Source organism: Coloeus monedula, assembly GCF_965178545.1.
Source record: "Coloeus monedula genome assembly, chromosome: 5".
Classification (NCBI taxonomy): Eukaryota; Metazoa; Chordata; class Aves; order Passeriformes; family Corvidae; genus Coloeus; species Coloeus monedula.
In genome coordinates, this window is record NC_138785.1 from 34,438,427 (window position 1) to 34,466,271 (window position 27,845).

General features: G+C 39.4%; 1 protein-coding gene across 1 annotated transcript; it reads left to right on the top strand.

Moving 5' to 3' along the window:
• Positions 1-2,760: 2,760 nt before the first annotated feature.
• On the top strand, positions 2,761-27,254 carry EIF4E (eukaryotic translation initiation factor 4E). The gene is made up of 7 exons (XM_082282328.1): positions 2,761-2,853; positions 11,861-11,967; positions 13,529-13,624; positions 15,602-15,665; positions 17,562-17,675; positions 20,146-20,285; positions 22,113-27,254. The coding sequence occupies exons 1-7, from the start codon at positions 2,836-2,838 to the stop codon at positions 22,225-22,227; spliced, it is 654 nt and encodes a 217-aa protein (XP_082138454.1). The 5' UTR covers positions 2,761-2,835; the 3' UTR covers positions 22,228-27,254.
• The last annotated feature ends 591 nt before the right edge of the window (positions 27,255-27,845 follow it).

Genomic DNA, 27,845 nt, shown 5'->3' on the forward strand with positions numbered 1-27,845 from the left:
ATTCTCTAAGTCAAAAGAGGTTGCAATATATTTTAAGCCCCTGCATCACCCTTTTTCCTTCCATTGGTGCAGGTGCAAACTAAACTACTGAAAGGCCAACTCCACCTATAATCCAGGCTGGAGCAGCCTTACTCAAAGCTAATTCCAAGCAAGCTTTAGCTGTGGTGAAAAGGAAGATCCTGTACATTGTTTTGTTTTGTTTTGATTGTTCAAGCTGCACTGCCTCTTGCAGACTCTCTGTTAATATAGGGCATCAAATTTCCACTATGATGTAAGAATGGTTCTCTCTGCATTCAAGAACACTCTTCTGGTATCCAAGAATTTTAGCATTTTCCAGTATATTCGTATGAAACTGGTTGTTTTATCATGGGACAACATCAAAGGAAAAGAAGCTGCATCTTTGTAAACAAAATGGTGCTTTTATAAAAAGCATTTCTATTTAACCAATAAGTTACAAGCTTTAAAGAGAGAAACTCCACTGCTGGTTATATTTGAAAGAATCCATTCATATATCTTGAGATGAGAAAAAGTTTATTCTTTACTGTGGAAACACAGTAGAAGTCATGGAGTGCAGTTCTGGCCCAATTAATTCAATAGGAATGTTACTGATATCCAAAGGGATTTAACTTATTTTGTGTCATCAGTCAGGGCCATAGAAAATAGACTTAATAGCAGTAAAATAAAATCAGCATTTTGTTTCTACTTTAGATGCCATGGACAATACTGTGTGACATTAAAAATTCTTTTTATTTTCAGGTTTCAAAATCAAACGAAGATGATCAGATTTTTAATCATGTACAACACGGGGATTTTAAAAGTGTTATTTCACTCACATCAGTGAGATACAGGCATGGAGATCACTTGGAGCTCATACCTGCGCACCTCTGACTTGGGTGCCACACTTTGCAGAACGAAGCAGATGTTCCCAACGACTACCTAAATTCACATTGGAAACTGATAAATCCCTGAAGTGTACAAGGATTACTGAGGACGAGATACTCAGCATTTCTTTAGTTCAGCCCCTTCTTTTCTCCACTATAACTTCAAAAGGTGGGATTTTCTGGCTGTATCTATGATACCTCTTTGCCTTCTATCTTAAATTTCCTTTTAGTTTGAAGATTCTATCACTTGCAAGGCAGCCACATCACTTCTGAGCATCTTGTCTATTATGTGTGTTAGTGACTTGAAAAGATTACAGTAGCTCATAATCCTCTCATTGCTACTGTAAATTATTGGATAACTTCTGATGTCATCTTTAGAGGCTTTGTGCCTTCGTAACTCAACAAATCAAAGAAAAACATATCCCAAGCCACAACATGTGCTTGCTTCCTATTTGTGTGGCAATAAGTCAGGCCATGTTCTGAACTCAGCTGTGCTATATTCATCTATCTAATTAAACATTCTTAATAAGCATAGCTGTCTTATAGAGGACTTCATGCTGTTCTCCCTGTGTTGCATAAGAAAAATGAAATAGCCAAATGCTATATGACATTCAATACAATTTGGTGGTTAACACTCACTTATAGTTCTTCTCAGTAAAATGATGTTCAGAGCTGTAAAAGGTAGATCTGTACACTTGGTTCATTGAGAATAAAAATACAAAGTTAAACACAGAAGAAGATGAAGAAAAAATAATCAGGGAGGAAGACGATTCTGGGTGGATTATCTTTATTTATGTTAAGAGACTTAAAGGCAGGATTAAAACAGGCAGTCAAAGGTTGTGCTTGGCTGCCAAACAAGTAAAATGGAATGTAAGATCCATATGGCAGCATATTAGGCAAATAAATAGGAAGATTTATTAATTACTGTATTTGCATCAAACAGTCTATAAAGAATTACCAGAAACCAAATTTTATAAAATAGGTAAAATGAACAGTATGTCACTGAGCAACAAGAAAAAAAAAGCTTCTTCTTGTATTGGTGTATTTCTGAATGTACAAATTTCAGGGATTATGTTCTTATTTTGCCATCATAATATGATTTAAAATTATGCAGTATAGGGAGAAATATTTTCTTTTTCAATTTCTGTTTTGTCACTGGGATAAAGATATGTCCCAGTTCTTTTACTTTGAAAACTGTTACAGTATTTGTTTTATAAAGCAGTATTACAAAAGGTTAAGAACTTAAATATATTTTTGTTCTGTTTTTCTTTAGAGATGTGCGATGGCAGATAAAACATTACTTTATTGAACCCTTTGCCTTTGTTAAATACTAATCAAATTACAACACTAAAATGAATCCCATGGCTGGGTTTACCTGATTTAACAGGGTGCCCAGGGGAGTGGTGGAATCACCATTCCTGGAAGTGTTGAGAAAAATGCGTGGATGTGATGCTTATGTACATGGTTTAGAGCTGGGCTTAGAAGTGCTGGGTTAACAGGTGGACTAAATGTTCTTGAAGGTGTTTTCCATCCTAAATGATTCTCTGATTCTCTTCCCGGGACGAAGGGCCACGGAGCGCTGTGCTCAGGGGACAGGGGGCCACGGAGCGGTGCGCTCGGGGGACGGAAGGCCACGGAGCGGTGCGCTCGGGGGACGGAAGGCCAGAGCGGTGCGCTCGGGGGCCGCTCCGTGCCCTCAGCGCGGGCGGGCGGTGCCGCTCCCCCAGCCACCGCCAGAGAGCGCTCCCGCGGCCGCCCGCCTCTTCCTGCCCGGGCGGGAGCGGGAGGGGTTCCCGGCGGCCCCCGCGATTGGCGACTACATCTCCCGGTTGGCACCGCGCCCCAAACGGCCGCCGGGCGCACGTGACCACCGGGCAGCCACTCGCGTGCGGGCTGGGGCCTTTACCCGCCCCCGCCCCGCCCCGCGGTGCGTCCGCGATCCGAGCGCTCTAAGATGGCGGCGGTGGAGCCGGTGAGTGCCGCGTTCCCTTCTCCCGCCCGCCTTTCCCTTGCTTTCCTCCCGCCGCATCCTTATCCTCTTCCTCCTCGTTGAGACGCCGCTCCGCCGGCCGCGACGGGCGAGGGCGCGGCGGGCGCCCGGACGGGCGGGCGGGCGGGAGGCGGATGGCCGGGGAGGCCGGCGAGGAGCGCACGCTCTCAGGGGCCGGGGCGGGGGAGGGGGCGGCGGGCCCCGTGGCTGTGCCGGCACCGCCGCCCGGGCACGCGGGGCACGGCCGCGGCTCCCGTAGGGCCCGGCGGGAGCGGGACCCGTGGTCCGGCGGCGCCCATTGTGTGGCGCCCCGCCCGCGGTGCCGGCGGCCGCCCGGCCCGCCCGGCGCATGTGGCGCGGTGGGGGTGGCCATGTTGGTTCCCGCCGCCGCGGCGAGCCGGGCAGCGAGGGGCGGCTCCTGCGGCAGCGGGGAAGGGCCGCGTTCCCCGCACGCAGTGCCGGAGAGGCACCGCGGTGAGGGAGCGCGGGGTCGGTAAGTCACGGGTGCGGTGCTGGGGTAACCGCGACAACAGCGTGGCTGGGGAGCCTCGGCAAACGAAATCGTCTTTTCAGGTTGTGTCATCTTCTATTCGAGGTTTTTTTTTTTTTTTTTTTTTTTTTTTTAGACCTTTCATGGTAATTAAGCGCTTCTTTTTTTTTTCAGGTCGTAAGTTATGTTCATGGTATTATGCTCGGTCTTACAAACGTAGCCCCAGCCTGCACTTCCATAATGAGCTGGAGCAGCTGGAAGTGATCCAAGTACAGTTGTTATTCTAATCCCACATGATTGTGTATCATGAGGAGAGGACAGCAGAAGACTCTCTGTTAGGATTTCAAGCAAACAGAGTTAAGGAGGGCTGGTCTCTTGCTGCAGCGTTTACCAGCTGTGAATAAATAGCCAGTGTGCTTTTTGGGGAGACTTTGTAACATTTAGACAAAGTGAAAAAAGTTTGAAAATCAGTGGTTTTAAATAAAGATTAGTTTTGCCGTTTTGCGTAAGGGACACTGATTTTTCTCATAATGGCTTTCCTCTATGAACCGAACCCTGTATTTTTACCTATGAGGAAGATATTGAAGTGGGTCAGCATTTGTAAATTGCTTGGCAGCAGTTCTGTACAAGGAAGGTGTTAGTTATTAAGAGTGCAAGACAGACCACCAGCAGCACCCTTCCCATGCTCTTCAGCCAGAGTGTTAAACACTTGCTTTCACATCCAAAAGCCAACCTTCAAGTTGTTGCCCACATATCTAAAGATGAGGGCTTTCTGTCAGCGCAGTGCTTTGTGGTGACTGTGGAGCTTAGTAGGAATTGTGATAAGTAATTTGTAATACTCACAGCCTATAGAAATTGAGATTACTGTGAAGGACTGGGCCTTGTGGCTTTCTTTGCTGTGCTGCTGGCACAAAAACTATCTTTGCACCATTTTCTCCATTGTTCATTGGTGTTAAGCTGCACATTGAGGTAGATCCGGGCCTAATGGAGCTGAAAGTGAACAATTGTTTTTGCCATGCTGTGTCCCAGCAGGATTGGTTTTCCAGATCCAGTTTCCCATGAGCTGTTGTGCTGAGCCAGTGAAGGTGGAAGATGGGGCAACACTCTCAACAGTTTAAGTAATTAATGCAGTTGTTGAATGTTCTGCTGTAGCTGCAGTATACTTGCATTCAGGAGTCAGCTACCACCTATGCTTCTTTATTTCAAATTGAAGTAAATAATAAAGTCTTTGTTTACTGTCTTTGTAGGTGACTCACTTCTACCTAAGCCTAAAGTTAGACTTGTGTAGTGAGTGAGGTCAGAGGTGCACAGTGTTGCAGGAATACTATGTGCTTTGCAGCTGAACAATTTAATTGCATGTGTGGTTAGGGATTACCTCTTGATCATAGGGAGGCCTTTCTGTTGCTCAACTGCACAGTCTGGACCTGGGTTTGTAGACATGTCATCTGTCATGCTTTCCTGGTGGGAGAACATATCATGGGAAGTGAAAATACAACAGAGTATGGGCTGATTTTGGTTTTTTTAATACAGGCTCCTACTAAAATCAGTGATGTTTCTAGTACTATCATGGTTTCAAAAGTAGCATTTAAAGTCTTGTTAAGAGGCTTGAAAAATATTTCAGACTGTTCACAAACATGGAAAGTTGAGTTCAGAGTTTTGTACAGAATCCCATGGAAGTTGCTAAGAAAAGCAAGATTATTCTAAGTAAGTACAAACCAATTGCACAGTGGTTCCCTTCTTCACTGTAGGGAAGACTTAAGCCTTTGCAACACTGACAGGTTAAAACTCCATTTTTCTTGTGATGTCTAGGTTTTTCTCTTAGAATTATTCTAGATTAATTTTTGAGAATATGCAGAAGTGTCACCTGTTAGCATGCTCATACAGCCTTTGAGGATTAAATGTGATCAGAAAACAACATGCAAAAGTCCACAAAGTCAACAACAAAACCAGTAGTAATGTTTTAGTAAACATAGTTTACCAAAGGTGACTTAAAAATGTAGCTGCACAGAGCCTGTAACTTCTCGGTGCACATGAATCTGATCCCTCATTTTGCAAATTGGAAGTAGGCATCATGGGTTTTATATTTTTGCTTAATGGCAGTTATTGTTATAAATACAATTCTTGTAAATTTAACTCTGTTTTTTTTTAGGATACAGCAGTGACATTTCATTTATCTGTACTTGAAAAGTGCTTAAGAGGGTAATCATACATAGGTAGGAATCAAAACTTTATTTAAATGAAACTTATCTCAAGGGGTTACTAACATAGTGGTGTAGGGCCTTAAAATTCTGGAAAGTTCATAATAGCTCCTAAAATTCAAGGTAGGCTGAAGTGTATTTCTTTTGTATTATTTGCAGAAAGTTAGCATGTAGTTTAGACTTGCTTTTGTTGCTGGGTACATTTTGTTGCTGCTGTAATAGTCAGTGATTTGCTCTGTTTGAAGTCAATACAGCATTGAAGTGCAGTATTGTGACCACAGTTGCTTGCTCATTGCATTTTTCTGAAATGATACAGGAAAGATGTATCTTTCATGCTGTTTAATGATTGAGAATATATATGATGAGCTTTTGAATTGTAAATTACATTTCCAAGTGAGTATGGAGCTCCCTCTAAGAGGAGTATATTGGACATCTTGTAAATTTTTTGAGATAAACACTTCTCTGAAAGCAATTTTGAATAGTTACATTTCACACAGCATATAAAATACCAAGCTTATTTCAAAGAAATGCATAAAAATAGCATATGAAATCAAGCTGTGTTTCATTTACTGATACTACCTGCAGGTGTGGAGGTACATGGGAAACTTCTTGATGAGAAAATATGCCCCTTTTGGCAGCTTTGTAAAGATCAGTCTGAATTTTGAGAGGATAGAGTAGAGAATTAAATAAGGGATGTTGGTAGAGTGCCTGCATTGTGAAAGAGAAATGTGGACTTTAAATGTGAGTTAATGTGATTTCTTCATCAAATAAGTTTCTTTCACTTCTGAAATATTCTATAGTCAAGGTTAAACTTGAGTTTAGAAGCTGTTTATTAGCTTGCAGTTGTCCTCATTTTTTGATGTTTTAAACCTGTTCCTCTAGAAGACATTCATGTTAGGAAAGTGTGTGTGATGTACAGATGTTAGTGAGCTGTACAGTACGAGTGTGTTGTTAGCTGCCTGTAAGTGCCAGTATTCCTGGATTCTGTATAGTGGATGTAAAGCAGAAAAGTTTAAGCTGTTTAAAAGTCCTTTTTTTTTCCCCTTGAATGTTCAGAGCAGTTGTTTGAGTGATCTTTTATAGAGGTCTGTTTTTCTTGTACTTTGTGCTGGTCATCAAATAACTTAAATGTATGACATCCTTTGCAATCACTGGGCATACCACTAGTACTTGTTTGAAGAGTGATCTCTTGTCCATTCATACAGTCTAAAATTGTTTTAAATTCTTTTCTGAAGATTGAATGTGTCTTGTTTTCAGCTAATATAAAATTGTATGCTTTGTTGAACCAGGGGCTCGGTATACTTGCAAAACGTGGAGGTCTTTTATGTCAGAGTGTTTGGGGAGACTAGAGGCTTTTTGTTCTTTGAATCATCTAAACTGTTCTCCCCAGCAGTTTTGGGAAGTTTTCTTGTCCAAGTGCTTTAGAACTGACAGAATGTTAGATGTGAAAACTTATGCCACGGGTAGATTTTGTGTTCTGGTAGAATGGCAGCAGCAGAGTGCAGACTGGCATGAGAGGTGTTAGCACAAAGGCAACTTGCCTAGGCAGCTACAAAACCCACAAAGATACTGAAGTAATTTGATATTTCTTATAAACTATTTGCTAATGCTGGTTAGAAGTTTGTGAGTTAAATGGTGAAAATCTGATGGGTATTTTCAAGTGTATATAATCCATTTTTCAGAAGTCAGGGGGTCTATAAATAGTCTTTGTATCTTAATCTGAGGTGATATTTCCTAGAAAACCTTTGACCATGGAGGAAGTGTATGACTTTTTTACTTAGACTTTTGTTCCTGTCCTCCTTTACATGTGTTTCACTTCTGTTGCAATTTGAGGAGATGTCACTCAGTTAAAATCAGGTTCCATGTTTGTGTTCAAATAGTGGTTGCCTTTCTAAAAATCTGTGGTGTTCTAAATAATGTTGAATGCAGTTAGGATAGTTACTCTATTAGGCCTTGCTGTCTCACAAGTAAAAATATTTTCTTTGTCCTGGTGTCTGGAAATCTACTTCACACTGTTAAGTTGGTGACAGGTGACCTTTAGTACCTCTCTTACAGTTGCTATTACATATACTACATATGATTTTTACCACTGTACGTTCATTCCTCAGAGTTGTGTGTCAAATCATCACTTGGTTTGTTTTCTTACAGGATATAATCCATGCTTGTGGGTGGCCTTTAATTTTTTGTTGTTGTTGTTTAGAATGTTTTGAAATAAATAGCACCTGAATTTTGTGCCTTGGAAGTTATCCTAGCTGTACTGTAGTTGCAGTTACCCACCAGAAGTGTAAGGACCAGCAGATAGTTGAAATTGGTTTTTCCCAAGACATCAGGTAACTGGGGCATGCAGTTTTCTTCTGTTGGAAGCCCTAAACAAGAAGGTGTAAAAACTCTGGAATGTAACTTACTTTGGTTTAATGCAAGAAGACTTGGAAAGCCTCTTCCACTAATTAATTCTCTTAGCCTTCACCAAGAGTGCATAATAGTGCTAGGTTATGTCCTTTAGGGCAGTAATTGTTGCACTCCAGCTGGACTTGCTAAACAACTTCTGTAGACTACTAATGACGTGAATGTGGTCTGGGCAGCATCTGAAAACAGTTGGTAAAACCTAGTCAAGCTGCTGGTTCTCCTCGACAGACAAACCTGATGAAGCAGTTGTTACTGTAAATGCTCTTTGTTTCCTGTCCCAGTGACATGCACACCTTCCTTTGATATGTTGGTCATTATGTGGTGTGGAGAAAGAGTAAATAACACCAATTAAATCTGCAAGTGTCAGAATTCAAGTAATTGCAGATTAACAGTCATTAAATGCTGAGAAGGCAAATGTTTCCTGGACTTCTGCAAGCTGATTCCTCCATCAAAAACCATGTGGGTAGTGAATAAAGGTCACTTAATTATGTGCTGTCTTGTCTGTGAGAAGTGGGATTGGCCATATGCAGCTTTCCAGTTTATCTAGTAATACTACCCTATTTTATTACTTACGTTTTAAAAGCAGCAAACTTAATGGTTACTTAGTGTAAAGTCAATTTTAGGTTAAACAATACATTAGTTATGAGCAATAGTAAAGTATTATGAAGGATTTTGAATAAATCAGTCCAGAAACTACTAGCGGAGTCAGTCTGACTTTGGTTAGTAGTGTTGCAATTACAGGGTTTCAAGCTGTGAATTGCTAAAATGTGGACAGTAACATTAATTCATGTGGTATTTATAGAATAGAATTCTATGCAATTTCTTGTAGAATTTCTTGGATACTAGGACTTTAAATGGGCTTTAAATACCAATTAATGAACTTACATACTTTCTATTTGACTAATAATGAAAAGTGCTTTGGTATACAAACATTTCATTTTGGTTGTCAGAATAGTGAGATAAATGTAAGATGAAAGGAAATTTGAGCTGATAGTGATTAACCAGCCAAAAATTAAAATGGTTCTTTTTCTGTTTTCCTTGATGGCTGTGGGAAATAGCAGGAAATGAAAATAAGCTGCTTTTGGGCTTCTTTCTGAGACCAGCCAGAAAACTGGTTTTTAATAGTAAGCTCTGCTTCCAGCTTTATACCTAGTTTGTAGACCTGTAGCTATCCTTGATGGAGCAGCCTGGTGCTGGAAAAAAAGAAGTCTCTTCTGGCTGGTGTAGTTTTTGAGGGGAGTGGCACAGTCTTGGGTCAAGGTCATAGTTCGCTGGGCCTTGGAGTTGAGCTGTCATGTTCTATTTTGGACAGGAGCTTGAAATAATGGTTAGTCTGAGTTTTGTGAATGCCATGTAGCTTTCAGAATATCTAAAGGGACCTGATATTGTGGTGGCTTAAGTACTATGGTTGTGTTGAGTCAGATGTCTTCTATTTGTCCAAAAATAGAGTATCATGTAGTTGTGTGAAGGATGACCATCAGTGTACTGGGCAGACATTCAGGCTCATGGCATTTTTCTATCTGGATGTGCTACCTTAATCCTTTCTAATGTTGTCTTCTGTTAGAAGTTATGAAACAGTTTAGCCCTGCATGTGCTCAGTGGCTTTGTATTGATTCTTCCATTTTATGTAGTTGTGATACTTCTGGAAGAATGACCAGGGAGACTTTGGGATTAGCTCTTCGTATGTTGAAAGCTAATTGCTGAGCAAACATGAGATTCTCAACTGAAATTATTTTTGGAAGATATCTGCATTCAGCAAGAGTGAGTCTGTTTGATGTCAAAATTCCTAGTGTAATAGCACTTGTAAATCAGTTGTGAATATTATATGTCACAACTGCAGAGTATTGTGGCTGAAAGCAAGCTTTATCACAAAACCTAGTGCTATTCCAGAATATCAGCAATATTTCTGTTGTAGGGTTATTGTTTCTGCCCATGTAACTTCTCTGAATTTTCTAGTTAGAGACCCCTGAAGGGGCCACACTTAAATTTTAGCTGTCTATACTTATTTCTTTGTAATATAATACAGATGATAATGTGAAAGAGGAAATATGTAAGTGCTTCCTTGGTGAATTCTAAAGCTTTTGTGCACTGTCTTGAATTGTTCAGTGGGATGGTTTTGTGTGATTAAGGATGAATGATAGCAAAAATAAGTGGGGGTAACACTAGAAATTTTATTCTAGCTAGAATTTGAGGAATTAACTGTTTTTTGAAGGCTGCTTAGCTTTTTATAGTATTACGCTGGAGGAGATGTGACAGGTTGTTCAACACTGCTTCTGTGGGTTTGTTAGTGATGATCCCTTTGGGGAATCCTCAGAAAGCATTTAGTTTTATTATGAGGAACGGAATCGTGCTGTTGCAAACCAAAGCACTGGCCAAGTGCTCCTGTTAGGTCTTGGCATTTCAGTCCCTTCACTGTAAATGCTGGTGCATGTGAGTGTTCTGAAATGTAAGGAGGTGTTTTCCTAGGTGGGTTGTTAAACTGAAGTGTACTTTATTTTCAACAATAAAGGAGTAACTTCCCTGATGTAAAACTTGCTTAATAATGCTAAATAAATTGATAATTAAAAGAAAATTAAAGATCTGTCTGTTAAGACAGATCTTTATGTGTTACCAGAAGAGTTTGCCAGCTGGGTCTGTGAAGATTAAACAGTGTTATCACTTCAAATCCATTCCACTTTTCAGCAGCTTTGGTATGATGGTAAACTTATGTGGAAGCCTGGAGTAAACTATTCCATTAATTAAATTACTTAACATTTCTTAATTCACCCCTATGTTAATTTGTTTTGTTTAGAACCATAACATTTAAATTAATTTTTAAGTACTAATTTTATATTGCCACATTTGGAAATGTGTAGAGTCTTTGGGTCTGCTGTAGTTAGCTTTTGTTTATATTACTGAAGTGCCTTTTCTTCCATGGGGTCAGCTGTATAGGCATTTTTGTGTTAGCTGTAGGGAAGTTACAGTCCTCATTCCATGTTTCTGTAATATTCTAGCATGGATTGCAGATTAGGGAGAGATGGTGGTAACTGGCAGGGATACTTGGCCTCACAATAAAGCTTTGTATTCTGTGGTTTGAAGGAATGGCATCAGAATTTCAAACCTGACACAGTGACTTCTCGAACTGAATGACAAGCCTGAGGGGGTTTGCGTGCAAAGAGAATATATTTTACTACTTTGCGTTAATTTCTATTTAGCATTTCTAGAGCTGTCTCTAGAAGGTTGAAAAAAATAACCCTTGAAATCAATCTAATACATACTGAACCAGTAAGTACGTTTATTTCAGTTGGAAGTTTGAGAACTGATGTGTGTTCAAATTCTGCTGTTTGGTTTGTGATTCTGCTGCAAATACAAAGATAACTATGCACTGGCTTGGCTTCTAGCTGCTTGCAGTAGCTGATTCTAGATCTGAGAATTGTAGTTTTATCTTCTACATGTATTAATAGATTTTTTTTCTAAATAACAGGGCCTGTACACCTGTTTCAAATGATGCTCTATGAGAAGCTGAATAAAAATAATTTTCCTTCTGAAATTACTGCTCTGTGAATTTATTTTAGATATGCATCTTCTAGATAATGTATATTTCTGAAATAGCACTCAAAACTATTACAAAATTAGACAAGTATGTATAGTAAACCATTTTGGAAACAAATTACATAGGAAGCAAATCACTGAACAGCAGAATGCAAATTCCTGCAGTTAGTGTTTATTGTAGGACCTGTTCACATGTTGAAGAATAAAGGGATACAAGTTGTGCTTCCATGATGTGATCTGGGCCTGCAATGAAGATAAATTATAGGAACTCTTAGCTTCACCCTTCCTAAAGCTACTTCAAAGAACTAAATTACTTCAATAAAAATTGAGAAGGAATGTATTAATAACTCCTTTCTTCAAACAGGAAACCACTCCCAACCCCCAACCTGCAGAAGAGGAGAAAACTGAGCCAGCACCTAGTCAGGAGGTTGCCAGCCCTGAACAGTATATTAAACATCCACTACAAAACAGGTAAATAGTACAGAAGTGTGATTGTAGTTTTGCCAGGGACAGAAAAATGCCTGTGGCTTTGCAGCTCTTGTTGACCTTACATTCTCTAGCAGTATTTTGAGAGTTCTCAGGTTTTCTTGAAGATTTTTGCAGTGAGGTTTCAGAGTAAGGAGAATCTGATCCAGATGTTAGTATTCAGAGTCTTTTCAGTGCAGTTACAGAAGCTGAAAATCTTTGCAAGTTTTAAAAATGCAGCCAGGTGTTTGGAAAGAGCATAGCTTTGCTTTTAGTTGGAGGCAAGTAGAACTTTTGTTCCAGCAGAACTGGAAAACCTTGCATTCTCCTTGTACTTGGGTAAATTAAGGTGCCAGTGGTAAAAACTTGTAGTTAAAATTATAGTTAAAAGTTAGTGAAAAAATACAAGTCCTCTTACAGCTTCAAAAAGACCAGCTAGGAAGTAATTTTCTCCAAGTGAACTGGAGAGTTACTGTGGAATACTCAGTAGTTAGTGTTGGCAGATACCTTTTACCAAGTGATACCTTACTCTTCTGCTAAGTTTTGAGCAAGTGTGGAAAACCATGCTTCCCTGGAGTGCTATGCTGCATGTATCCCATTTTTCTTGTTGTCTTTCAGCTTCCATCCTTCTTCTCTTTCCTCTAAACATCTTGATTAAATTGGTGCTGACACTTCTTTACGAGTGGCAGTGAGGCTATTACTGGAAAGGAGTAAACTTAAAACTAGGTTTGAAATGTCAGGAAGGGTCTCAAAACAATAGATTGACATCTAGTGACTTAAAGGTCTCTGCTGTGAGAAGATAAATTTACTCTAGTGCTAACCTGAGTTATTTCAACACTACTGAAATGATCAGAGTGGAAAAAATCCCCAGCTGTTTGATTAAATGCCTCATTAGGTATCCTCTTCCAGCATTTTAAATTGTTGCAATGATGCTTTTTAGATTCAGAAAGAGCATCTTTGTGTGAAAGGTTCAATTTGTGTTGATGTTTGTACTCAGCAGAGATTTAGTCTCTTCTTTATATATGCCGATTTTAAAACTCAAAACAATCAATTTGTGGGGATTTGAGGTGGTTGCCATTAGTAAGTGTAATGCAGCTTCCCTTTTAAAATTTATGCTTTCCTAGTATGTGAGTGCTTGGGAAGCTTTCATGTCATACATAGCTTTGGAGTGATATAATTCGCTTATGTAACCTTTACAAGGAATTTACTGGCCAGGGAGCCCAGTTCGAACAGTTGGTGTTGTTTTAGATCATAATCAGTTGTTTGTGGTAGGGGTTTGCAGTTTAGCAGTGACAGCAAGGAGAAACATCTGAGGTTTAGAGTCTTAAAAGAATTCCAAAGCTATTTAAAATATTTACCTAATGGATTGATAAAGTCTGCCACAATTCTTGTAATGGAAGCACAAACGTTGGTCTGTAAAAGAATTGATCATGTAGCTTATTGATGAAAACTGACCTCCATGCTGATAATATATTAAGGTTTCTAATTAGTTTGGATATAGTAATAGAAATAATTATATTTTTAATATACTTTAATTTCTAGACGTTTTTATTTTGTTTTCCTTTAGATGGGCACTCTGGTTTTTTAAAAATGACAAGAGCAAAACTTGGCAAGCAAATCTTCGTCTTATCTCAAAGTTCGATACTGTTGAAGATTTTTGGGCGTAAGTAAAGACTTTTCAATCTGCACAATAGTTCTGGGATTTGTTGGCAAAGCTTATATCCAAGTCAAACCCTTGAAGTACTCCATTAACTGCAAATTTTTTGGTGTAATCTGAAATATTTGCAAAATTGAAGGTGAAGTCTGTTAAAGAAAATGTAAATGGAGAAGTTCTTCATCCTTTAAATGCACATTGTCTTGCTGTAACACTGCAACACTGCTTATATTCATGTGTACACGACGAATATGTAGAACATTTAATTTGTGCAGTAGCTATCTCATAGTAACATGAATCTGTAAATTCTGGTGGCCAACTGATTGCCAGTTCCATGGCCCTACATTTTGCTTCTTGATTAAATTGACTGCTGGCTCATGACACATGTTCAAGAGTGCCTGAATCTGGAGCATAGTACTTGAGATTCATGCAGATTAATGGCATCCTTGAAAAAAATTCATTAGAGGTTACAGAAGAAATGACCTTCATTCTAAGTTGAAGGTCTCTGAGAGTGGTTGGGCAATAAAAAGCCTTTGAAGGCAGGCCTGTGCTTTCCAAACGCTTGCTTCAGTCAAGATTTTGCCTGCCGTGATGCTGAAACATGGAGAAAATGCAAGTGCTGTGAAATTGAGAGTGGAAAAAGAGCATTATACACATGATCTTAGTTGTTTCATGCTACATTGAGTGGTAGGGTTCTTGTTTTTGTGGCATACTTTTTTGGATGTGATCACCAAGGGAGAGAGATGGGGTCTGAGTGTAATAATAGGACCCATCAGTGACCCATTAGCACAGGGAGGAAAAATGCTTCAGCATTTACGGTAACTTTAGGGGTGCAGTTGTTGCAGGAGAACAGGATTCTGGGCTTGTAACCAGCTTTCCCATTCCTGCTGTGGGGGTGACTGCAAACTGTCGTTCATTCAGCTGACCGTGGTGGGGTATGTGATGAGCAGCTGAAGTGTTTGAAGCTCACTATTAAACTTGGTTAAGGGTGGGTTTTTGAGCTTCTACAACCAAGATAGTCTTGGTAATGAAAATAAGTGCTTAATCTAGATGTCTGCATCTAGTGAAGGTATAAAATCAGTCACCAGCAGTTAAGTTATGCCTCCTTTGTGCTTGGAGTGGGAAATAGGTGTGTTGTTCTGGGGAGAAAATTTCTGTGTTAAGATAAACTTAAAAGAGGCAAACTGTTAAATTTTCTAACTGGTGTTATAAATTCCTCTGCATGATTTCTCGTAGTTAGAACATCACAGTAATCAGTTTTCTTTTTGGTGCTGAGCTATGCCTGCATATTAGTTGGTCTTGGGTTACAGGTTGCTGTAATATGTGCTGCTTCTTTCTGAAGTCTGATCCTACCAGCGCAGGGGTGAAAAAAGGCATCTATCTCCTTGCTTGAGGAGGAGACGCTATGTACTGCTTTGTTTTTCTAAATTGCATAGTTGTGAATTTAATTCTGAATAGATATTTTGTTGTCTATCATCTGTTCTTGCCTTTTGAGTCCTTAATTTGAATTATCAGGCCTACAGCATTCATACCTAGAGAACTGTATTAAATAGCAAGGTTGAATGTTTCTCCTAAAAAACAGCAGTGAGAGTAGCCCTAGAAATATAAACAATTATCCTTATTCCATGAATATATAGAAAACACACAGACACAGAAGCTGTTGCCATGAAAGCTCAGTGAGTTATGTTCCTAATAACTTTGGACTTTAGAACTAAACCTTAGAACTAGGTTTAAAAGAAGCATTGTAAGTGAGTTTTTAATTAGTTGTGGGGTTCCTATACCGTTCTGCTGCTTTAAGCCTAGAACATCTTAAAACTGATGCTTTTATAGTGTTGAAAAATACTTAAGAAATAGGATTGTTTCTGAAATAACTTCGTTGCTCCGTAATTTTTGGGCTTTGTTTGGTCATATGTCTTAAGTTCTTTAAGAATTTTGTACCTTAAAACAATGCTTAGTTTCTAATCCTGCTTTTTTCCCTCCCAATAGTTTGTACAACCATATCCAGCTGTCTAGTAATTTAATGCCTGGTTGTGACTATTCGCTCTTTAAGGTAGGCTGCTAACATTTTTTCTGTAGTTATGGATGTTGATGGATGGTTTCCTGACTAAGAAAGACACTGTCCAAATATTTCACTTAAGACACTTAGGAGCATGGTTGGAAATGTCATAAAGGTGTTAATTTTTTTGAGGACATCCCAAACATGTGCTGTCTGAAAATCGGGTTGTCACTACTTCTGAAATTGCAAGTATTTGCTTTAACGTGTGACAGACAGTAGATTTTAATCCATGACTGTATTAGATTTCATTCTACATTGAGATGTTTGTGCAAACAATTAAGTGTAAATTTTTCTAATATGAAAGGGTTTCCAGCTGTCACATGATGTGGGAGGCAGCAATGTTCCTCAGTATTTCTTACGGGTACTACTAGCCAGATGCACAATGCTCCTATTCATTTTTACACTGCCAGTTAAATGCTGTATTACTTAAACATGGAATAGAAAAGTGCACCCAACATGGACACTTGGAACATGCTGAGGAAGTGTCCAAATTAGTGAATAGGAAATGCTGATGGGAAAGTGTACATGAAATCATGCCTCAGCTAGGGTGGAGATCTGAATCGGAGCTCTGAGTTAAATCCTAACCTCTTGGTAGTGCTTCTATCATGCAGCTTCCTTTCTGGATTCTGATACCTAAATAGTCCCTGAAGTGCTGGTGCCTGGTTCCTCTGTGCTTGTAAAATGTAGCCACAGGCTGGGGCTCCTCAGCAGACTGTGTATACTGTTTGTAGGCCCAGCAGCTTTATGTAATGGAGAGGTGATGCTGCTTGGGTTTGGGAAGGTAAAGGTGACTGAGAAACCTTACTAGAATTCTAAGAAGCTGTAGGCCCTTCAGAGAGTAGTGTATCTATGGATAATTCTTGTATTTTTTGCATGAATCCTAAATATATGTTTTAAGTACGTGTATCTGTTCTGTGTTTGCTTGTCATCAAGCAGTAATAAATTATATAACTTTATGGAACAGGTATAGAATTGCCAACTGTTTCAGGCTTCTGGGCAATCTCTTACTGCTGTCCTTCAGTTGTGACCTCTTAAGAGGGCCTCTTAAAGGTGATGAAGTAGTTTAAGATCTACAGCTGCCAGTGGGGGTGTTATATTTACAGTGAGATGACACCACTCCATCCTGCAGGTTGAACACTTAGTTTTCAGCCACAAGTTCTGTAGTGCAGTTCTCTTAATGGACAGTTCTTAGCAGAATTCCTCTATCTAGACAATTACTTTTTGAGTGACTTTCTGAAGTGCAGCATAGCTGGTTGATATCGGAGTAGCAGCTGGCTGCTTTGCTGTATCAGCACATGCAGAATCATTTAATTCAGTGCGGGGCCACTGATAAAATATGAATCTGATTCATCTTTGAAAGGGTATGTTGATTTTTTTCTTTTTTTTTCCCCCCCTGTCTTTTCCCCTGGCAATGAAAACCCTCTTATTTTCACCTTATGTGTGAAGGAAGTTATTGAGAGAGACTGCCAAAGGTGTGTGTTTCAGTGAAATAATCTGTATGCATAAGTGAAGGACTTGGCTGATCTTGCACTCAGTGCAAGACTTAAAATAAGGACTCCAGATAAAATTAGTAGCTACATGCTGGTTTCGTGCAGGGCAAAGCAGGTGGTTGTCTTTGCCTGTTGCCTCAAGGTTTTTTTAATGTAATATGTAGCTAAGACTTTTGCCTGGGCTGTGATGTTTCTGTAGAACTAAAAATTCATTAGAGAGTGCACTTGTTTTTTTGGAAGTTTGATGTTGGTGTGAGACAGTATTTCTGGACATTCTGGTATGTATCTTAAACTATACATTTCTCTCTTAACTTGCTGTTTCAGTTATCACTGGCCTTTTGGTGGCTCTTTAGGGAAAATAGAGATGGAGTCTGATTTAACTTGTGGCCTTTCTTCGCAGGATGGGATTGAACCCATGTGGGAAGATGAAAAAAACAAGCGAGGAGGCCGATGGCTAATTACACTAAACAAGCAGCAGAGACGAAGTGACCTTGATCGCTTCTGGCTAGAGACAGTAAGCACTATGGGTTTACCAGCAGCTGCTGAAGAGTCTTGTGTTTGTGTGAAAAAATATTTAACTGGTTTGATCTTGGTGTGCTACACTAGGCTTCTAACTTACTGGCAGCAGAGTGTCCTGTAGGGTTTTATTGACAGACTGTATTTGAAACGTGTTTTTTTCAATAGTGATCCTTCATGTGGGTGTATTCTGCCTAATACTTTATTGTAACAGGCAGCAACAGGGAGAGTTCTGCAGGACAGATTAGGCTTTTCCCTTGTAGCGTACAGAACAGCTGTCATATTACTGTGAAAATAATATTGTCGTGAGTGCAGCTTGCTGATTAAACTGATAAAACAATTTGTTTTACAGATTCTTTTTAAAGAAAAATATTTTCAGGTTTTGGTTGTGTTGAACAAGGGAATTTCAGATTTTTTTTTCTTTCTGTATTTATCTTAATGCTGGGATAGGCAATAATAGCACATTCATCCTGTATATACACCATAAAAATACTTTTTTTTCCCATTGCATTATCTCTTTGGAATAGAACTGAATGGTAAATATATTTCTAGAGATTGTGGATTGCAGTAAATGTGTTATAGAAAAATGTGTTGTCTAGAAACTGACTCAGAATAGCCTGAGACAGTCTAGGGTGATGTAGGATTTAGGGGTATGGATTACAGACAGGACAGTGCACCGCAGTCTTGGCAAATCTCTCGTCTTTTGTCCTTGTTTTTGTGAGAGGCAAGGAGCATTGCACCCCTTTGAAACGGAGAAATGGCCTTGAGAATCAAAGCAGAGGTGTCCAAAATGTCAGAACATTCAGGATCTTTGTAGTCACTGTAGTTGTGATTTGAAGAGAGCATTGTGAGCATCACAGTACTGGGCAGTGTGACTGCCTGTGAGCAAATTAACATCCTGCTGCTCGTACTTGGCCTAATGCATGTGTGAGTCCTGACTCCTAATAGCCATGACATATGGCTTGGAAACATGTAGATAGACTGTGTAAACTAAAGGCTAGAAGGCTCTGCTTTTTGCTTAGCAGTGAGCAATGGCACAGAGCCTAAATACCCAGGTGACTGTGATATGTGCCCTAAAACAACCCTGTCACTTCTAATTCCAGTGATTATATGCAACCAATTTTCTGCAATAGAAATCAAAGCCTTTATAACTCCCCTTTGGAACAAATTTTTATTATAATATGATCTTAACTGTAAACCCCTCAATTGAGGAGGCTTTTTTCCCTGTTGTGCAACATTCATGAGAAATGTACTTGACTAGTGTTCATTGAGCATGGTATTCATCTTTGCTTGTATGGGATCTAAGGCAATTGGTCAATATTTTGCATGTTTGTGTGTGGCTTAATCTTAACCATATATGGTTTGAATTACTCAGTGTGTGCAGCCTGTAGTTGGGTGTAATATTGAAAGCTTGTCTAGTTATACCTGATTTATTCATTAGCATGCTTTGTCCTTTTTGTGTTTACTTGAGTAAGCCAGCCCTTGTGGGTCTGATGAGTACTGTAAGACCTGCTTTGTTTGACCTGCTTTTGCAAACATGTTGAATTTCCAAATGTTACAAGTGATAGCAGAAAACTGATATAATAGCAGTGTACTTAATGTACTGTGGAGGTGAAATAAACAAGTGTCCATTTGCAGATTCAATGTGCAGAAAGATATTTTTATTTTGATTCAGCATAGTCTAGGCAAATCTGTCTCAACCACAAGAAACCATTAGTTTTGAGTATCTGGATTGCTTGTTTTACAAGTTGCAAGCTGAAGATTTTTAATAGTACTTTCACAGTTAGCACATGGCTGTGACCCAGCTGAGTAATGTTCCTCGCCCATTCCATGCTTTGCTGTTAGAAACCTGTGAGGAAGAACCTTGTGTTACTTGTGCATGTGCACTTGTATTAAAAACTGTTCAGGATCATCGATGCCCACTTTAGAGTTTATGGAAATGCTGAAGCTTCCTGTGTTGGTAGGAAGTGACATTTCATTGGATAGCACTTTTCATCTGGCTGTGGTAAGATTTACCTCTGAATTGGTAGACTTCAGCACTGAAGTTAAACCTTATGTAGCTGATGATGTGCAAATAGTCCTTAACAGTTTCTTCCTAGAGAATGGATGGAGACACCAAAATTTCAGATTGGTCTACCTGTGCTAAGTGTACTGTAGAAGAATACAGTGCTTTAATTCTTCTCCTGTTTTGGATGGGGTGGAAGGCAGCACTGTGTAAATGATCAGCTGTGTCACAACTTGCAGCTGGTGGGAGAGGAGGAGGAATGGAAAGAATGGAAAATTCAGAATAGGAGGAAGATGCCCTACTAGAGTTTACATTCACTTCAAGAAGACACTGCAGTAAATAGAAAATGATTGCTGTATGGCAAGTGGCTGTAGGCAGTAAAATGTATTCCTCAGTCCTTGTGTACACTGAGTGCTTGCCTACAGAACAGGATTCTGACACTGAACTGCTTTCTCTTTCACAGCTGCTGTGCCTTATTGGGGAGTCATTCGATGACTACAGTGATGATGTGTGTGGTGCTGTTGTTAACGTTAGAACTAAGGGTGATAAAATAGCAATATGGACAACTGAATGTGAAAACAGGGATGCTGTTACGCATATAGGGTAAGTAACGTGATTGGTGCCTTGACTGTAACCATGCATGTAAAGCGAATTAGCTTGATAAAGAAGGCATTTCAGGTAAGTGGAGCCTGTGCAGAGCTGTATCCCGGGGTTAAGTAACTGCCAAATTGTGTTAAATTCTTCATTTCTAAACTACACTGAAGGTAGTGCAGCAGTACAGAGTAGTTACTAACACATGCCCATACACAAATCTTGGCAAAAATTCTCATTTCATAATGAGGCGTTGTAGTTAACAACTGCAGGTAATGTGCAGTCTGTTCCAGCCTGCCAGTTTGTAAAGCTGGGTACTCAGTAAGAGTAAAGCACTGATAAGATTTTTTTTTTCCAGGAAAAGTGATGCTTACAGATCAGAGGGGAAAGGTGCTGCAAGTCTTAAGCACATGAGGATGTACTTAAATTTGAAAAGAAAAAGCTGCACAATGATGTGCTGTGAAACTCTACAGGTGTTTCTTACCTTTTACCTCTGTTGAAGTACAGATAAAACAATGCTGAGATTCATGGGTTATTTGACCTGTGCAATAGTGTGCTGTAGTCTTTGTTTTAGTAAGCAACAGTAGTTATCTTATATTATCATGAGTCTGTGCTAAGGATAAGCATGTTGTGCTCTACTGCTTAGCAAGTGTTATTAATTACACAGTTACTATTTACACAATTACATAACTGCAATTTCTAATTACACAAGTATTTATTGGATTCTGTAGTACTGATGCTTTGGAATAACTCGCTGCTAATTATCATTGTAGGCCACTTACCTCATGCAAACCAAAGAAAATATTTCTCTTCCTGGTGTAGTGCATCTGTCTTAAGCCAAACTTGAACTTACTAACTTTTTTCTCTACCTGATGGCTCTTTTGACACATGCCTTATTTGGGCCTTTAAGAATCTGTGTCTGCTTTCTACTAACAATTTTGTTACACAATCATGTTTTCAGGCTTAAATGGTGTTTAATAATGAACAAGCAAAACTATGGTATTCATCTTCTGCTACCAGACGTTGCAGCAAACCTAGTAGGCATCACACAGCATTTTAGAATGGTATTAATCATTAACTAAGGAGTTGAGTCCTTTAGAGAGCTGTGAAAAAGTTAAGATTTTTGCAAACTGACACAAGGACCAAGGTAAGCTGTGATGACCACTGACTCCCATATTACCCTGACTCCAGACAGGAGTAGCCATTAGTGACTTGCATCTCTGTGTGTGTGTGTGTGTGTTTGTGTCTAAGGCAGGTACTGCTGCTTCTTTCTCTTAAGACATAAAATCCAAGCTAGTTTTTCTAAAAGCTGCTGTTGGGTAAGGTGACTGTGACCAGGTCTGTGGGGTTCTGCTTTCTACCAGTAGTTAAAAGAAAGCAACTCTGTGCAACCGAGTGTGTGTGGTGATTAAAACTGACTGACTGTTTTGGGGAATTGCTGCTTTCTTTGGTTCAGGCGACTTTATCATCCTAGTAACTCTGGAATTGTGAACCACGAGTTCTGTATAGCTGTTTTGTTTATGTGGAAATACAGCTTTCTGGTATTAATGATACTCACATGAATGCAGTATAGAGTCCCTACATTTTGCATTTATTTAGGCCTGTTAATTATTTTTTGTCCTATTGTATGTGGTAAGTCATTTTATGAAACTGTAGGTGGGTTTTAGATGCAATACACTAGAAAAATCATATTTCAAGTCCTTTATTTATAGCTGAGAAATTGTTTCTAAGTAGGCAACTCTTTGATGGTGTCCACAGATCTTAAAAGCAGGTGTCCTGATACTAATTCCTTCCTAAGGACTTTGCTTAAACTGTTGTTCTATTTCTTTTCCTCTCCAGGAGAGTATACAAGGAAAGATTAGGACTTCCTCCAAAGATAGTGATTGGTTATCAGTCCCATGCAGACACAGCTACTAAGAGCGGCTCCACCACTAAAAATAGGTTTGTTGTTTAAGACGACACCTTCTGAGTATTCTTTCATAGGAGACTGCGTCAAGCAATCGAGATTGGGAGCTGAACCAAAGCCTCTTCAAAAGCAGAGTGGACTACATTTAAATTTGATTTCCACCTAAATGTTGCTAAGATTTGTGAGAAGTCTCATTTGCCTTTGTCTTGTACTTCTGTGTTCAATTTTTCTATTTTGGCCGAAGTAACCGTTACCAATTGGAATTTTAGTACACTTCACCCCCCAAATCCATAAGTGTGTTTCTCGCCCACTCTGTAATAGCTTGGTAGAAACATTACTATTGGAAAAAAAAATTGTTTATCCACAGTATTCAGAAAAGAAGTTGCATTTCTGTACCTGCAGGAAATTACTCTGTTTTACATTTGCATTGTATGCAGTAAGATTTTGCTGGTTTGGAAAAGAGTATGGTGCATACAGTTTTCTAGCAATTTTTTTATACAGCATCATCTTTGCTGTAACCTATGCTGATGGCTGCTAGATTAATTTATTTGTTTTCCCTCTTTGATAACATTAGTGATATTTTGATTTCAGTTGTTTTTGCTCATGTAACATTTGGTGAAGAATCTGGGAATATGACAAAGGTGGAATAAACATTAATTTTGTGCATTCTTTGGTAATTTTTTGGTTTTTTGGTAACATCAAAGCTTTGCTACAGACTTATGCATTTCAGTCAAATCAGTGATCTTTTTGTGTGATTTCCTGAACATAAATGTGGAATTTTTTTTTTTAATGTAACACCATAATTTACATTCCTTACTAGAAATAGTATGTCTGTTTTTGTATCTTATGCTGTATTTTAACACTTTGTATTACTTAGGTTATTTTGCTTTGGTTAAAATGGCTCAAGTAGAAAAGCGGTCCCATTCATACTAAGACAGTGTACAAAACTGTAAATAAAATGTGTACAGTGAATTGTCTTTTAGACAACTAGATTTGTCCTTTTATTTCTCCATCTATACAGCAAGTATTTGTACCTCTTGTGACAAGGCAGTTTCTACTGTGGCTTCTATTGTAGTGTCTTCCAAGAAAGATAGATAAAGTCTGGAGCTATAGTCTGTTGAAACTTTTAATAAACCTATTAGATAGCACCCTAAATCAAAGTGAAATTATATTGATGTTGCTACTGTTCTTTCTTAGTTGTTGGTCTAATTGATCATGGTTTGTGTTGTTTCTCTTTTGACTTCTGTTTATGCCCAACCAAGAATTTCAAGGATACACAGAAAGCTGTTTAGTTTCAAGTAGGAGCTACACTTAAAAGTGCTTTAGTGAGTGATTCTGCTCTAAGGATGTAATGCCTATAATAAAGTACAAGTAGAGTGTACCAGAGACATGGCTACAAAATAAAAGTATGAATATCTAGATAGCCTGCTATTACATGTCTTACTAACTGAAGCTTTGTTTCATTGTTTGAAAGTTACTCCAGGAAAGCTGTAAGTTTACTTGGAAGTTTATAGAATGGAGATTTTGAGGGGTCGAGTTCACTTACTTTGAGCAAAAGATGAGAGGCTTTTTCTCTCTACTCTTTTAAAACAGAGCATGCAGCAACATCAGTGCTTTATTGCTGATTTCTTACTTTTTTTAGTGTGATGTACTTAAAGATCTTGCCAGGCCTAAGGAGCTTTTCTTCAGTTAAGTGTTAAGGCAGGTGCTTATTGGGGTTTTGATCTTTGTGATAACTTACTAAAGCAAGTTTAGTCACTGGCAGTGAAGCTTCAGGTGAATCTGCCTGATGAAGGCACTGAAGTATCTGTGTGCTGAAATAGACTTGAATGCTTTTCTTGCACATTTGATCAGAAATGTGTCATAAGGAGCATATCAGACTATGCCAAAAATGTCTGGATCATTATTATGGCTGTTTAATAGAAATACTTGAAAGAAGACATCTCTAGATAGAGATCCTATGCCTTGAATATTGGTCATTAACCGGGATAGCTGGTGAATGTGGAGAGAGCTGTCAAGGCTGTTTGTGTGCTGGTTTTTGTGGATTCTCATGTAACTGGTTGCCTGTCTTGGTTCAGCAGATGTGCAGAGCAAGTCGGGTTTGTTTAATAGGTCCATTGATAGTAGAATCTAGTAGTCCATGCCTGTTTTTCAGCTTCAGCTAATCACCAGTAATGCTTGCATGCATGGGAATGTAAAGATGAATCAGCTTCCTGAGTGGTGACTGCCTGTATGTAGTTTGGGAGCACAGCGGCCAGGCTTGCTCAAAGGAGTGTCACTGGGAAACGCTGGTAGTGCTGCCCTTTTGTCAAGAGCATTGAGATTAACCTGAGTGCTGTTGTGAGAACTAAATAGTACTGGGTTTGTTTCATTTCACTACAAGACTGACTGGAGTGTTATTTAGGGTGGCAGCATTTTGTTCATCTAGAAAAGCAATTGATAGGTTTTTTTGGTGTGGGCTCAGGTTTTTGAGCCTGAACCTATTTAAGCAGCCACCTAACTGGCACTGTAGTATGAAAAGTGCAGGCAGGTTGATTTGAGGCTCTTTGCTGCTCACATAACAACTGCAGTGTTTCTAGAAGACTTGAGAGGAAATTAGCTGGCATGGTTGCTTTATCAAACATACAGCCTATGCCTTTAATTCATTTTTAGAGGAAGCAAATGACCATGAACTTTGTTTTCTCCAGCTTGCAAATCACTTTGTGCTGCATACTAATGTTCTTCTGATTATAATGGTGTAGTTTGTATTTGTGAGCGAAGGGAGAAAGCTGAGAGCTCTCCATTCTGTACATTAGCGTAACAGCCACAGGCTCAGGAGAGGACAAAGCAGTAAATGTTGAAGTATCTCATATTGATGCAAAATATTCAGTGTCATTAAACTCCCAGCTAAAGGGGTGGCTGTTGTCAGTGTGGTTTTAGTAAGCCTGGGAAGACTACAGAGTAATGTCTAAAGCATCTATTCAGAAGTGGGGTTATATGGTACAAAACCAGCAGAGCAAGTAAAGACAGCAGAAATTGCTGTGTTAGTAGAGGTGTAAGAATGTGCCAAAATACAGCCTGTGAAGATGGGCAACATGAGGAGTATGTGTGAATTGGCAGCTTCTGGGTATACTGTAAGTCTTGGGCTGTGCAATGCTTTTCATTGTCACTTCTGTTTGTCCTGCTGTGCTGTCACTGTCTTGTGTATCAAGTTGTCTCTAGCTCAGGAAACTTAACTTTAATGTTACCCAAATTCTGGAAACTTGGAGTAGTGGCTCTTAGCCAAGCCTGTAGCGTGCTTAAAACTTCCATCCTCCTTAATGGAATCCTTTTGTACTAAATTGCTTGGAAAAAGTACTCTGGACTCCATTCTGGGACTCTTACTAAATGCAAAAAAGCCCCCTAAAACATTGCATTTTTGTCTCTGAAAGTGACATGGATCTTCCCTTTGATATGTGACCTCCCATGTTTCCAAGAAGCTTTATTTTTAAGTCTAGGCCTGATGGTTTTAAAACTAGTTTTTAAGAACAACCTGCACTCAGTTGAGCATGATAGTTAAAACCAGCTTTCAGGCTGCCAGGCACTTAACATTTAGGTGACTTTGCCCTCTTAAAAACAGTCAGTGGTTTCTGCAAAATTTTTTTGTGACTAGGTTTTACTTAGGTCTTAAAATAACTTTTTTAAATGCAGAATTTGTGCCTTTTCCCATTGGGCAAAAAACAGGCAAATGGAAATGACATGACCAGTAAGGAAATAGGTGTAACTATTTCACTTCGAGACATTTCATACCTGCCCATCTAAATTCTTTGGAGGGCAGAAGTGCAGAGTGCGTTAGCAAGCAGTGTGGAACCAGTCCTATGGAATGCACCTGCTGGACCTCTCCATCATTGCTTCAGAGCTCCAGAAGCTGTTCAATCTCAATGCTTGCCATTTTTGATCTCTTTGTGGGACACCCATTTACCGCAGCTGCTTGAACAGGTTTTCTGTCTTTTAGCTCTTAAAACTTTTGTATTCTGCCAGGATTTGTTTTCAGGTGTCTAGCTCTGGCACTGCAGCAAAGCCTTTAATAAGCACTTAAATTCCTTCCCTGGTGATAAAAACCATGGTCACTCCTCCTCTTGCCTGGTGGCTGCCTGGCACTTTCCCAAAAGACTATGGGATTCCCTCCTAGCCTTTCTATTTTGAAATACAGCAGGTTCTGATGTCCAGAGCTAAATGTGAATTATGGCTGTGCACATGATGATTGTTATGCTTCCCAGCATTAACTTGTTATTTTGTGTGATGCCTTAAATGAAGAAACATCCTAACTGAAGTCTGCCTGTTGGTATCCGTTTGCCTGCTAACCAAACCTAACTCAGATGTTTTTTTTTTTTTTATTCCCCGCTAGTACTGAGCGTGTGACAAGCTTAGCTGTGAATTTGTGGGGTTTATGACTGCGTGGGGTTTACAACTGCCTATGCTTTTCTTGTCTCCATTTTTCTAAATCCTGATGCTTTTCAAGCCTTACTAAAACATGATTAATAAAGGGAAAAATTACACTGAGTCTAGTCACTGCTTTTTTAGTCACTGTGATGCCGTGGAGAATTCCAGGTGTTGCAAAACCCAGATAAAGACCGTGTGTGACTTCTTTGGCGTAATAATCTGCTTATGGGATTTCATTTTTTTTATCTCTAGCCATGTAAGTATGATAATAGTGCAAATGATACTTGAAAGTGTGTGTGAATATATCGTATATAAAGCAAAAATGACTCATCTATTTTTTCAAAGTAGAAAACTGTTTTGTTATTTCTGAACGGTTTCTTTGACTTTCTGTAATGAATTATTGGATTTTGCTTACAATAGGTAGTTTAGATCAATCTTTTTTCCTATGTTGTGCCTATTAATGTTATCAAAGAGTTGGAGCCAACCTCATAGGTAAGGTTTGGCATTTTTTGAAGTAAAGCTAGTTTTTGAGCCTTATCTTCCTCCATATGTACAGGGTAGTTTATCCTAGTGCATCTTGCCCTGAGCCGTACAAATACGCAGAAAATACAATGGGAAATTGGAAGGTACTACTTTATTTCTGTAGTTTGAATGAAAATAAAGTTTCTGAGGAATTAATGTCTCAGCTTCTTGACTCTGTATGGGATGTAGAGAAATGCAGCTCAAACATAAATGAGTATGGAACTACTCTGAAATGTGTGTTCGCTCTTCAGTTTAAAGCTTGTGTGTTGCTGGGACTTCTGCAGCTCACCCACACATCAGCCTTGTTCTAAACAGAACTGGTGTAACATGATTGCAGAATCACTGCTGACTGCTCTTCCCTTGTTTACCAGAGTTTCTCCAGTAGGAAGCAGTAGTCTAAACGTGTTGGTGTAGTGGATCAGCCACCAGGAAAGTGCAGATGAACCCTTTATGGGAGCTCCTGTTGTGCCACTGCAGTGACACTTAAAAGCTGGAGACAGCGCTGGGAAGTCACAGGCGGGCTTTGGTCTCTCTGCCTGTGCTGTCCGCTGGGGGCTTCAGCGCCAGAAGGAAACTCTGTAGGTGTTATCACTGTACAGCTGTGCTCTTCAGTGCCAGAGAGGTTTTCTGATACAAGAGTAGATGCTTGAGTTGGTTGTAAATTGATTTCACTATGTGCCCTCAGCTCATACTGTGTGTTTGAAGTGGGAGTGCTCCTGCACAGTGAGGTGATGGTGACTACC

What these genes read in the sequence shown, in the direction of transcription:
- EIF4E (XM_082282328.1), top strand. An exon ending in ACTGTTGAAGATTTTTGGGC is followed by an intron (nt 13,625 to 15,601) that starts GTAAGTAAAGAC and finishes CCCTCCCAATAG; the next exon opens with TTTGTACAACCATATCCAGC. An exon ending in GTGACTATTCGCTCTTTAAG is followed by an intron (nt 15,666 to 17,561) that starts GTAGGCTGCTAA and finishes CTTTCTTCGCAG; the next exon opens with GATGGGATTGAACCCATGTG.